This window comes from Bubalus kerabau, chromosome 12 (genome assembly GCF_029407905.1).
Source record: "Bubalus kerabau isolate K-KA32 ecotype Philippines breed swamp buffalo chromosome 12, PCC_UOA_SB_1v2, whole genome shotgun sequence".
Classification (NCBI taxonomy): domain Eukaryota; kingdom Metazoa; phylum Chordata; class Mammalia; order Artiodactyla; family Bovidae; genus Bubalus; species Bubalus kerabau.
Genome location: NC_073635.1, coordinates 72587191 through 72601404, shown reverse-complemented (window position 1 = coordinate 72601404; position 14214 = coordinate 72587191). Strand labels below are relative to the sequence as shown.

The window sequence follows — 14214 nt, the reverse complement described above, 5'->3', positions numbered from 1 at the left end:
GTTAAGGGTGGTGCCAGTTTATTGTCTTGGAACCTTGGCTGGTTATCACTTTCCTTTCACTCTCAAGTGTCCCACTCTGGACAGTACATTCTCTGGGCACCCACACTACCAGTGAGGAGTAGAGAAAGACCTGACAGGCATATCAGTGTGGCTGACTACAAAACCAGGGCTTTCTGTTATCCCAGGCTACCTCTTAAAATTTCAAAATTATAATGTTTAGAAGGAAAGTTTGTTCTTGGTCATTATTTATTCATTCAGTAAACATTTACTGAGCAACCCCTGTGTGACAGACACTGTGCTGGAAGATGTAATTAAAAAGTGACTAGGGCACAATTCCAAGTCTTTTTCTCACTTGGTTTAGTGAGGAAAGAGATCATGTGTGAACACTCACAGTCAGGGCAGACTCCATGATTTAGATGGCCCAGTACACAATGGAAAGAACAGGGCCCTTGTTTACAAATGAAGTATCTCAGGATGGTGACAATGGGACACTAACCAAGCATGGTTCAGTTTAACAAATTAGAGGTGCTCAGGGTATTACAGAAATACGAGTTACCTAGGATGATGACTGATCTTAAGGTGACTTCTTAGAAGAGTGGACAACTGGGCTAATCCTTGAAAATGAGGATTTCTGTCCTACATGGACTTTCTCCCTTGTTTTTTAGACCATAAGGTAGTGAGGAGAATCACTAAGTCACCATTTTTACTTACACATCAGTCAAGAGTTTCCCCCACAGTACACCCTCATCACCTACCTCTGGAGCTGGGATACATGCTGTGGGGGGAACATGGAGACGTGCTGTCCTGACCTCCCTTCAAGGACTTGTTGTCCAACTGCTGTAAGTGCTGCCAGTGGGCAACATTAAACCACCAGCCCCTCTGGGGGCAGCCTAAGTGCAATGATCCATCCAGGGAGAGGTATAAAGTCCTGGCCAGTGGACATGTCAGGAAACCCTGAAGGGCCATCATCACTCCAGATCCACACGGGGTCAGCTCAGGTCATCTGGCCAGTGATGCAGCTTGATCCTTCCCTCTGTCCTACCCTGTTTCTTCCCTCCTGATTCCACAGTGTTGACCCCAAGGGCACCCCTGATACACATCCCAGCACTAAACTCCATCCGAGTCTGCATGCCAGAGAACCAGACTGCAACATGTATCAGAAAACATTCCAGTACTCAGGAAGGATTTTTATTTGAAAATTACTGATTACACACATATTTATAACATTTTAAAACCCCCAAATAAAACACAAAATGGTAGAAATAAAGACTTTTTGTGTGAATGTGGTTACCTTTGGTTTAAAATCCACAATAGAACATTGTCTGATCAAAATGAAATTAAGTTATATAGTAATAAAAGAAAACTATTATGTTGGAATATATGAAAGTGCCATTTTATAGCTTATAAAAAGACTGAATGTTAGCAGTTTGACATAATTCATTCTAATAGAAAAAATCCATTAGCATTTAAAATTTAGAGAACATTATACTTCTGAATAACTCATAGGTAAAAGATATAGTTAATTAATTAAATTAGGAATTAGAAAATACATAATACTATGGCTAGTGATTGGTGGTAAGTATCAAAACTTGCAGGTTGCAGCTAAAGTGGATCTCAGAAAAATATGTCAGCTTTATATACTTATATTAGAAAAATAATGATGTTATTAATCTGTTTCCAATTTAAGAATTTAGAGGAAAAATTCTGAAAGTAAAGGAAAAGTTTAAGGAAAGAATGATATGATGAGCTAGGGAAAGAAAAACAAAACAGAAAGCATCAATCAAGCAAAAAGCTAATTCTTTGAAAACAGGAAAAAAGTTATGCAAGATTATTAATAAAAAAGAGAAGGCTCAAAGAAAATTAAAAAGCCCAAAGAACACAGAGATGCTGCAGTTTAAATATGTAAGGTATTGTGAATACATTTATGCCAATGAAGCTCAAAACACAGGAAACAGATCCACTCCTACAAAAATGAAACTTACGAAAATGACTCTGCAGAAATAACACACTGAATAGGAAGCACATAATTACCAAAAGTTACCCAGACAATGTGGCTGCACAACACTGTGAATGTGATTAATGCCACTGAACTGTATGATCAAAAATGGCTATATGAAAAAATTTTATACTATATATACTTTACCACAATTTTTTAAAAATGTAAAAAAATAAAATCTTCTATCTAGAAGACAGTCTAGAACATGGCTGTCCTTCATTAGCAAATACCCTGGAAGAGTTCCTACTTTGATAAAACATATTTTCTCTTCCTTCTCTTTTAGAAGACTTCCCCAATGGCTCAGCTGTAAAGCATCTGCCTGCAATGCAGGAGACACAGGAGAAGAACACATAATATTGTCCCTCTGTATTTTAAACATATTTCTTTTTGGAGGGTGATACCTCTCTCTTCTATAATGTAATTTAAACTACAGGTATGTTTTTCCTATTAGTTTTTCTGTAGTATTTTAACCAGAGGTCTTTGAGTGGAAAAATGGACAGTAGGTCTGTTAAAGGAAGTGGTTACACAAAACGGCAACTTCACACAGTCTTCAAGTAAACAGAATCCCTCATGTAATTGGAAAGTAATATGTAATTCTGAGAATAGTAAAAAAATAATCTGTGACAACTTTGTCTCAAATCTTAGAAAATCAGTTTGGCTCTGGAGTCTCTGAAGACACAAAACCTGGGAGACAGCTTTTATTGATGGCCTGCAACTTCTGATTTGGATAAGAAAGAAAATAGCTTAACATATAAATAAACATAATAAATCATTTTGCAAGACCTTGAAATCACTGAGTGAAGCTGCAGGAAAAAATTATAGATTAACATCTTGGAATATGTAAATATTTGTTGCTGGTGTAAAAAATGTATAATATAATTTATGCAGTGCAAAAACCTATTGGAAAAATGCCTTTGGAATAGACATGAACTCATGGTAGAAACAGAACATTGACTCAAAAATTGTTGAGGTTGAGGGCTGTCCACTGGAAATATTCATAATCACACGGTCACTGTACTATCTGGCTATTTCCTTTCAGTGTGCACCTAAGGGGGGAAAAAGACAAAAACAACATGGTTAAGAGTTTTAAAGTCCTTCTAAGGCAACACATTTCTAGGTTAACTTCTTCATGTGAAGCAAATCATACTGAAGGAGGAGCCAGAACAGGCTCTGTCTTGAAAGCAGGACTCCATCTTGGGCCGAACTGTGGACTTTGAGCTATATGCCCAGTATCTATGGAAATGACATACCAACGGGAAAATCAGGTCCCCAGAAGGAAGAGCCCCAGGACTCTCCATCGCCTAAAAGAATACCCTAATTATCTGTGTGACCGAATAGAATCGTACATTCTATTATGCTTATTGGGGTATGACCACAAGCCTATTGATAATTGTTCACTGTTTAACTACCTGGGCTTAAGGCTTATGAATCATGGGTTAACTTTGATTGTATCTTTCTTTTTACTTTGTTCAGAGAATTTTGGGGAGGTGGGTTTGGGTGAGAATGCTTAGGATATATAAAATTTTCACAAAAACTGGTGGGGGTCCTTGGCTAAGAGAAGACTCTGCCTTGGGCCCGCCAGTTTAATAAACAGCACTCCACTATCTGCATTGTCCTTCCGAGTGAGTTTGTTTCCCGGAACGCATGGCTACAACAATATCACTAGTGGAGGCACAATTTAAAAAACCAGGGGTATATTTATTCCATGGAGAAACTAGCCTCACTAAAATATAATCCCTCAGCAGGACTAGACTTAATGCCAAACAACCTGTAGATACACTTGAGTTCTGATCATTCTGATTCATTCTGATCATTCAGTTTTGTCACTAGGGTAAGCTGATAAGTAAAATCTTACTGACTCAAAGCCTGGAGATAAATTAAAAACAAGGTGACAAAGAGGCTGGGAAATCTATTAATAGTGCCTGCCAAGGGTTTCTCATTTTCACACATAAAATGAGCACAACAAATTTGGATGTTAATAGCAGGTTATAATCTCTACATTTTATAAACTCTGATTGACAAGCACTGAAAATAAGGAGTAGAAAATGGAAAAAGCATAACACTTTTTCATGTAGCCATGAAAAAGAATGAGACAACTGTATGTATTAATATAATGAGATACAATATTAAATGAAAAAAGGAAAGAATAACTATCATTTGTGCTTAAAAACCAAAAGACCACACATTCACAAGTTCTTCCTGATACACAGAACAGTCAGCAGTGGTGCCAGGGCTTCACCTGGGGGAGGAACTTGTGATGACAGGAATGGAAAGTGATTTACTTTTTGCTCATAATTTTTTTAAAGTATTTTAAAAAGTGTTTACATTTTCTAGCAGTAGATGTATCATTTGTTTTAAAACTTATTATTAATAATACATTTTAATTATTTAGAGCAGTGGCCCCCAACCTTTTTGGCACCAGGGACCCAGTTTCATGGAAGACAAGTTGTCCACAGTCAGGACAGGGGTGGGAGGGGAGTGGGGGGAGGTTCAGGTGTAATGTGAGTGATGGGGCAGCAAATGAAGCTTTGCTCCTTTGCCCACCACTCACCTCCTGCTGTGTGCTCATGGACCAGTACCAGACTGCAGTCCAGAGGTTTGGGACCCCTGATTTAGAGTCTCTAAAGTTACTTAGAAGAACTGTGGGTATATTTTTTATTATTGAGATGCAAGGCTTCTGTCTATGACCTTTTAAAAAATGATCACACTTTTACACTGTAAAATGCTCTACAGTCTCAAAGTATGTAAGCATGTGCTCTATCATCTGATCCCCATAATAAACTGAAGAAGTCTGCAGGACTGTAATCCCTGCTCTACACACAGGTGAGGACCTGAGGTTCAGACACCTGGGGGACACAAGGCCACATGGATGCTAAGTGCCTCCTCCATCTATTCAAACTGGTCCAGGCTCCTCGAGCTAGGATATGAGGATTTTATAACTTCTGGGCTCTATTAGGTGATTTCATGAATAGACAAATTGACACCTCTGTTACACACTGGGAACAGAGAAACTTCAGAAAACCTCAACCAGATTTGCTTCATCATAGAACAAAATGGACGACAGGCATTCATACTTTGAGGTGAACTGTGTCCCCTCCAATTTTACATGTTGAAGCCCTAAACCCCCTAGTACCTCAGAATGTGACTGTATTTGGAGACAGGGTATTTAAAGAGGAAATAAAGTTAAAATGAAGTCATACAGGTGAGTCCTAACCTAGCAGACTGGAGCTCTTATAAGAAGAGAAGATCAGGACACATACACACAGAGGGAAGACCATGTGAGACAGAGAGAAGACAGCGTCTCCAAGCCAAGTAGAGAGACCTCAGAGGAAACCAACCCTACTGACACCTTGACCTCAGACTTCCAGCCCCCAGAGCTGTGAGGAAAAACATTTCTGCTGTTTAAGTCACCTACTCTGTGGTCTTTGTATGGCAGCCCTAGCAAACTAATGCCCACTTCAGCTTTATGTATCTTAAAAGTACTTTCTCTACTATTTAATAGACCATCAGATCATCTGAAAGGGTCAATTAAACAGTGATCAGCTCAGCTGACCTATTCATTTTAAAAAATGTGACTTGGAAGCACCTTTTCCCAGACGTTGAGTTTTCTTCTCAAATGAATGAATCCTGATCTATTAGAGTGAAAAGCTTGCTGATTTAGGCTAATGCTTCTAGTGTTATAACTCTGAAAAAATGCATTGGTATCTGATGCTTGCACATTCAAAAAATTGATAATCTGACAGCTTACCTAAGAGGATGCAGAGTACGCAGAAATAATGCCAAGAAAATATTCCACTGAAATGGGAATCAAGAAATGCTTTTCTGTATAGGTGACCTGACCCAGGTGTAGGACTGAAATCCAAGAGTGAGGTTCTGCCACTCTGTGAACTTGGGTGATGGCCCCACCTTGGCTACTATGCGAAAGGAGCAGTGTTCTCAGACTCAACACAGAACATAGTACCTAAGGTGGCACTCAGCCTCCCCCAGCAATTCCCCCTTTGTGCACCCTGAATCAGCTCTGTGACCTTAGGTGAGCCCTGGACCCAATCTCCTCATCCATGACATGAATAAAAATGGACCATCATGAGATTAAGTGAAATCATATATGTGAGAACAATGTAAAAGAAATGATAAAGAACTTTACAAATTAACTTACCATTAATATCGTTAGAGTAGGTGCAGGATTACTAGACCAGGCATTGCAAGATTTCTAATTCTGTGACCTATGTCTGCTTCCATATGTATGTTACACTTGATTTAAAACATTCACTGAAAGAACAGATTTCTAATTCTGTACCTGCTGCAAACCACCTTAACACTAGTTATATACATAGGGAAACTGGAAAATTCTTCAAGAGATGGGAATACCAGACCACCTGACCTGCCTCTTGAGAAACCTATATGCAGGTCAGGAAGCAACAGTTAGAACTGGACATGGAACAACAGACTGGTTCCAAATAGGAAAAGGAGTATGTCAAGGCTGTATATTGTCACCCTGCTTATTTGACTTATATGCAGAGTACATCATGAGAAATGCTGGGCTGGAAGAAGCACGAACTGGAATCAAGATTGTCGGGAGAAATATCAATAACCCCAGATATGCATATGACACCGCCCTTATGGCAGAAAGTGAAGAGGAACTAAAAAGCCTCTTGATGAAGGTGAAAGAGAAGAGTGAAAAATTTGGCTTAAAACTCAACATTCAGAAAACGAAGATCATGGCATCTGGTACCATCACTTCATGGGAAATAGATGGGGAAACAGTGTCAGACTTTATTTTTTTTTTTTTTGGGGGGGGAGGCGCTCTAAAATCACTGCAGATGGTGACTGCAGCCATGAAATTAAAAGACGCTTACTCCTTGGAAGAAAAGTTATGACCAACCTAGATAGCATATTGAGCAGCAGAGACATTACTTTGCCAACAAAGGTCCATCTAGTCAAGGCTATCGTTTTTCCAGTGGTCATGTATGGATGTGAAAGTTGGACTGTGAAGAAAGCTGAGCACCGAAGAATTGATGCTTTTGAATTGTGGTGTTGGAGAAGACTCTTGAGAGTCCCTTGGACTGCAAGGAGATCCAACCAGTCCATTCTGAAGGAGATCAGCCCTGGGATTTCTTTGGAAGGGATGATGCTAAAGCTGAAACTCCAGTACTTTGGCCACCTCATGCGAAGAGTTGGCTCATTGGAAAAGACTCTGATGCTGGGAGGGATTGGGGGCAGGAGGAGAAGGGGACGACAGAGAATGAGATGGCTGGATGGCATCACCAACTCAATGGATGTGAGTTTGAGTGAACTCCGGGAGATGGTGATGGACAGGGAGGCCTTGGCGTGCTGCGATTCATGGGACTGCAATGAGTTGCCCACGACTGAGCAACTGAACTGAACTGAACCTTCCTTCTAAAGGGCCTTAGTTTCCTCACCTATAAAATGAGGGTGTTGAATCCTATTATCTTATGATATCTGGACCTATCTAAAGTTCTGTGATCTATTTCTCATTACTCAATGGCTTAATAATATATAATGATAATATAGTTTCTAAATGAAGACTTTGACACATAGGTGGGTACAACTCTTTTTGGTGTGAAATGCATGAGGTCAAAAGAGCAAAAGGGTTTGGGAGGTTCCTGGGTCTCTTGGTCTCAGGAGGGAAGCTCTGACTGGGAGATACTCTAGTAGATGAAAGCACTCTGTGAATTTCAGGCAGAAAAATACAGAGTTCTTTGTACAGCTTCTCAACATTTGCACACAATATAAGTACTTATGAAAAGTTCAGAACACAGACTTCCTTGTCCCTAAGCCTAAGTATGAACTCCAATTTTGCCACCTCTTCAGCCAGCTCTGCAACCCAGGCAATTTCCTACCTGTGAACAGTGGAAGGTCCTGCTCGGCATTTCCTCATTTCTAAGGAGGACTGAGATGAGACAGTGATAGGGGGAACTTAGACAACAATTCATATAAAGCTTTCATATAGAAGTACTTAAGATATTGGGACATGTTTTCTTTAAGAAATATTTTAGTAAACTTCTTACAAATGAAAATCTAGGAAATGCAGAAAAGTATGAAGAAGGGAAAATATATCCATAATTTAACAGAGATAAATTTTCAATGGGAAACCTCACCACAGGCAGCTGGAAGCCTCATCCCACCCCAAGCCACAAATGATAAGGGGCAAGAACACCAGACCTTCCTTCTCTCCCTCCATCTTCTCATCAATCCTATTCCCACTCCCACCTTGTTTCAAATTACGGATGGCTGTATGACAATGGCTAAGTCTCCTAAACCAGACCTCAGTTACCATCTCACCATTGTTAGGAAGATGTCATGTGACCTGAATGTTACCCACGCACAGAGCTTAGTGCTTCATACACCTCATCTCTGTGAAAGTGCTTTGTAAACCTTCAAGCATCATTCAGACTACAGTGTGAAGTTATTGTAAGTTCTTGATTTGTCCTGATGACAATTACATCTTTTAGAAGGTAGAGGAAGCATGGGAGGCAAATGGACCTAATTCTAAACAACAAAGAATTAGGGAGAAAGTGACAGCATTGGGTTGGCGTTTTCTTTACAGATTAGAAAACAGAACAGGCCTACACCTTTCCCTGGAAGATCTTCCTACAACCAAAATATTCCAAAATTTTCCTTAAACTCTCAAATTTCCTAGATATTCTTTGACAGCAATCAGAATGAACGTAAAGGGTCTGCAAAATTAGTGTTCTGTTCTCTATGAGAATCTGAATCCAGGGTCCAAAATGTGGAAAGTCCAATTTGACATCTCTCTCTCAGACACAGGTGTGGTCACACAGAAGAGCACACATCCTGACCACACTCACAGCACTGCTGCAGATTCTCAGCAGACCTGCCTTCTATCTGCCATGCGTTGCTAAGACCAAGTCATGAAGCTTCCTCTCTGGAGGCTTATAAGGGCACAGAGTGCTTGTTTTCAGACCCCTGGTGGAACTCATGTGAAGGATGAACCCTGGAGATGAACTTTAATTATAACTTCCTGCAGCAGGCTCACCTGTTTTGCCTTTTCAGTGAGGGCAGCAGCCTCCGCCTTGCCCAGTTGTTGTACCATCTTGTAAAACAGGCTGTCTCTATTTTGCAGCAAAACAAATGGTTCATCACGTTCTTCTAGTCTCCCTGAATCCAAAACCTGTTAATCAGCAGAAACAAACCCATTAGTGCACAAGGTTTCTCAGTAACATATTATAACTCAGACAGTATTTCAAAAAGAGGCAGCACAAGGAGAATAGAGAGAATCTGTTTAGATGGTAGGACTGGCTGGTGTTTAAATGGCTTGATTATCTTGTTTGACTAGGCAAAGGCTTTAGCCGACCTTTTAATATAATGTTATAGGAAAGGAAGAAAACAGAAGTTTTAGACTAGGATTACTGGCACTCAGTAGCATCTTATATTCTGCCCAGGGCATTTGGTGTTATTATCTTTACCTAGTGCTCTTAGCTCTCAGGCTCTGAGCTTTCAAGCAATTTATACAGATACACAGAGTTGGAAAATAACTTGATTCAAGAAAATCAAAGTTCATTTATCTAAAAAGTAGGTTGATGTCATACAAATGAAAGGGCAGTGCCCTGACAGCAAATTAATGGCCAAGTTGATTTGGAAATTCAAGCAATATTTGAGGAAAAGAGTAAGTGGTTCTGGGACTTCTTTAGGGTCCTGGATTATGTCAGCTGCTAAGAGGAGCAAAATCCCTTGTTTGAGAGGTTGAGATGCTTCTTGAAGTTGGATGTGGTGTATTTTATTTTTCCAAGTGAAAGCCTCGCAGAAAGATCTGGTACATAAGCAGCTTTTGCAGGACTGCTCTGCACAGAAGAAATTTCTAAAAAACATTTTTCTCTTTGGATAAGACTAAAGAAGCAAGTAAAAAATTGAGCTTCAAATTCCTGTGATTACGGCCTGCAGAGCACACAGGGCTAGCCCAACCTGAACTGCCTAGGATCTGAATCTGTTTTCACAAACTGTCTTTCTTCCCCTTTCTTTCCTCAGCTGCCTGCCTTTTACCCCTTTTATTGCTCATTAGTAAGTCCGCTAATTTGAAACTGAAAGAGAGAGGAAGGGGCTCTCAACTCTTTCTGCTTACTAGTGATTTTGGTTAATGGTTCTGGAGGGGAAAAAGGTGTCTGAAACAACCGGCCCAAATGATACAACTCTAAAAATAGTTTTGATGTTCAGTGGTATTTAATTCGTTTAGGTCATATTTAGAGTAAATGTATCTTGAGAGAATATGCTGGATGGGCTTCCCTGGTGGCTCAGTGGTATAAGAATCTGCCTGCCATTGCAAGAGTCATGAATTTGATCCATGGTCCAAGAAGATCCCACGTGTCACAGAGCAACTAAGACCATGCTCCATAACTATAGAGCCTATGCTCTAGAGCCTGGGAGCCACAACTACTGAGCCCACATACATAGAGCCTGTGTTCTGCAGCAAGAGAAGCTATGCAATGAGAAGACTGCATACTGCAATGAAGAGTAGCTCCCACTCACTGCAACTAGAGAAAAGACCACACAGCAAGGAAGACCCAGCACAGGGAAAAAATAATAAATAAGATTAATTTTTTAAAAAAGAAGAGAATATGCTGGAACGCTAAACAAGACATGGGTTGTTTTTCCACATCTAGATACTGCAGCTAATTTCATCCTTTGTATTTAATTGGAAACATTTATTAAGTGGCATAAAGGCCATTTTCCTGTTAATCTTTTGTTTACTACTGTGAATCATTGCTAAGGGCAGCTTTCTCTAAAGAGTTCAAGAATACCTGAATCTGTCTCAGTTCAGTCACTCAGTTGTGTCCAACTCTTTTCAACCCCATGGACTGCAGCACGCCAGCCCTCCCTGACCATCACCAACTCCCAGAGTTTACTCAAACTCATGTCCAGCAAGTCGGTGATGCCATCCAGTCATGTCATCCTCTGCTATCCCCTTCTTCTCCCACCTTCAATCTTTCCCAACATCATGGTCTTTTCCAATGAGTCAGTTCTTCACATCAGGTGGCCAAAGTATTGAAGTTTCAGCTTCAGCATCAGTCCTTCCAACTAATATTCAGGACTGATTTCCTTTAGGATGGATTGGTTGGATCTCCTTGAAGTCCTGGGGACTCTCAAGAGTCTTCTCCAACACCATAATTCAAAAGCATCCATTCTTCAGCACTCTGCTTTCTTTATAGTCCAACTTTCACATCCATACATGACTACTGGAAAAACCATAACTTTGACTGGGCGGACCTTTGTTGGTAAAGTAATGTCTCTGCTTTTTAATATGCTGTCTAGGTTGGTCATAACTTTTCTTTCAAGGAGCAAGCGTCTTTTAATTTCATGGCTGCAATCACCATCTGCAGTGATTTTGGAGCCCAACAATTCTGTTACTGTTTCCACTGTTCCCTATCTATTTGCCATGAAATGATAGGATCAGATGCCATGATTTTAATTTTCTGAATGTTGAGTTTTAAGCCAACTTTTTCACTCTCCTCTTTCACTTTCATTAAGAGGCTTTTTAGTTCTTCTTCACTTTCTGCCATAAGTGTGGTGTCATATGCATATCTGAGGTTATCAATATTTCTCCCGGCAATCTTTATTCCAGCTTGTGCTTCTTCAAGCCCAGTATTTCTCATGATGTACTCTGCATATAAGTTAAATAAGCAGGGTGACAATATACACCCTTGAAATACGCCTTTTCCTATTTGGAACCAGTCTGTTGTTCCATGTCTAGCTCTAACTGTTGCTTTTTGACCTGCACACAGATTTCTCATGAGGCAGGTAAGGTGGTCTAGTATTCCTATTTCTTTAAGAATTTTCCATAGTTTGCAAAATTATAGAGTAACTAGAATTATAGAACAGCTATAACGATTGTGGAAAAGTTTGACATATAGTGAGAATTACCAAAAGGTGAGACAGAGACATGGAATGAGCAAACACTGTTGGGAAAATTATGGCCATAGACTTCAATGCAGGGTCATGATAAGCTCTCAAGTTGTAAAAAATGCAGTTCTGGGAAGTGCAATAAAACAAGGTACGTCTGTATTTCTAAAGCAAACAATACTAATAAGGTTCAAAATTGGGAAAGGAGCATGTCAAGGCTGTATATTGTCACCCTACTTATTTAACTTATATGCAGAGTACATCATGCAAAATGCTGGGCTGCATTAAGCACAAGCTGGAATCAAGATTGCTGGGAGAAATATCAATAACCACAGATATGACACAGATGACACCACCCTAATAGCAGAAAGCAAAGAGGAACTAAAAACCTCTTGATGAAGGTGAAAGAGACGAGTGAAAAAGCTGACTTAAAACTCAACATTCAAAAGACTAAGATCATGGCATCCAATCCTACACGTCATAGCAAATAGATGGAGAAACAATGGACATAGTGACAGCTTTTATTTTCTTGGACTCCAAAATCACTGCAGACCATGGCTGCAGTCAGGAATTTAAAAGACACTTGCTCCTTGGAAGAAAAGCTATGACCAACCTAGACAGCATATTAAAAAGCAGAGACATTACTTTACTGACAAAGGTCCATATAGTCAAATATATGGTTTTACCAGTAGTCAAATACGGATGTGAGAATTGGACCATAAATAAAGCAGAGTGCTGAAGAATTGATGCTTTTGAACTGTGGTGTTAGAGAAGACTCTTGAGAGTCTCTTGGACTTCAAGAAGATAAAACCAGTAAATCCTAAAGGAAATTAACCCTGAATATTCATTGGAATGACTGCTGCTGAAGTTTAAGCTCCAATAGATTGACCACCTGATGTGAGGAGCCTACTCATTGGAAAAGACACTGATGCTGGGAAAGTTTGAAGGCAGGAGGAGGAGGGGATGACAGAGGATGAGATGTTTGGATGGAATTACTGACTCAACAGACATGAATTTGAACAAACTATGGGACATAGTGAAGGAAAGAGAGGCCTGGCATGCCAAAGTCCAGGGGGTCACAAAGAGTCGGACAAAACTGAGAGACTGAACAACAACTATTTTCAGGAATGAGAGGAGAAACTAAGAGAAAATTAAATTACTGGAGGTTCCTATCAAGTTTTACAAGGATGGATATGCTGAAAAACTTAATATAAATGAAAAAAGCTAAAATGGTGAGGGTCTTACCATTATCCGTGAACAGTAAATGACATTGCTCAACCTGTGTGTGATGGTTAGCACAGTGCACTGGGCAAATTTCTCATGAATTTTTTTCTGTATTAACTCATCAGTTCTATATTAAAAAAAAGTTAATATAGTTCAGTAAAGACATGACAAGCAGACTTAAGATTTAAAAATATATGATATTTTTATAATGTTTCTAAAAATCAGTATGTTAACATATAATCTTGTTCCTAAAAAACTAAGTATAAAAATCTATTTAGAAATTTACTCTTTTTCATAAAATGATGGAAAATAATCTTCCCTCAAAATTGCTTGAAACTATAAGGAGCTGGATTTAGGAATATAGCTCTCTCAGGATGCCTCATAAAAACATTAATGCCATACAAAATGTCTTAGTTTTTCCTTTGTTTTCTGGAATTGATATCAAAAGATATCCATTGGACTAAGAGAGCACCTAGAAACATTTCTAAGCATCACTAAATGTTTTCCATTTACCACACTGACAAGACAGATTCAAGGTTTCCTGGTCTCAGCTCCATACCTTGGATCCACATTCGATGTGGCTTTGTCAATAATCAATATCCGATTTTCTCTGAGGATAGCCCTAGCAAGACACACCAATTGTCTCTGTCCAGAACTCAAGTTCAATCCGGTTTCTGCTAATTCAGCATTCATTTTACCAGGAAGACCTTCAATGGCTTCTTTAAGTTGCACCTGTAGGTACAGAAAGAATGACTTTTTCCTAAGTAAACTATTACTAAAGTAGACAAACCTCTTAGACATTAGAGCTTTGATGTCCTCAGGACTTCTTACACATATTGCATGTACAACCAGGGTGATGGGAAGAGCTCTTTCCAATGAGCATTCACTGAGAAAGATGGTGGAGTCAACTAAGGACAGAAAGATCTCAGTGTCCTCCATCCCTGCTACAGGATATACACCAGAAACCCTGCCTAGGGATTAGTTAAGGAAGTCTCTCAAAAAATGAAGCCATTTCTCCCAGTGTGGTTTCAACAGAAAAGTTAAAATGATCTTTATGGTTGAGCCAAGTTTCCCAAAGTACACTTTGCATAGGAGTTGGTACACTAAAGAAAAACTTT

General features: G+C 39.5%; 1 protein-coding gene across 1 annotated transcript in view; it reads right to left on the bottom strand.

The window, feature by feature from the left end:
• Positions 1-1174: 1174 nt before the first annotated feature.
• The window catches only part of LOC129624644 (ATP-binding cassette sub-family C member 4-like), a 182120-nt gene continuing 169080 nt past the window's right edge, over positions 1175-14214 (bottom strand). Inside the window, exons 28-33 of the mRNA XM_055542797.1 lie at positions 13656-13828; positions 13118-13223; positions 9015-9149; positions 8258-8282; positions 7920-7933; positions 1175-3013 (exon numbers count right to left, since the gene is read on the bottom strand). Coding sequence (XP_055398772.1) covers positions 2894-3013; positions 7920-7933; positions 8258-8282; positions 9015-9149; positions 13118-13223; positions 13656-13828 — 573 coding nt within the window. The 3' untranslated portion in view covers positions 1175-2893. The remainder of the gene's footprint in view (positions 3014-7919; positions 7934-8257; positions 8283-9014; positions 9150-13117; positions 13224-13655; positions 13829-14214) is intronic.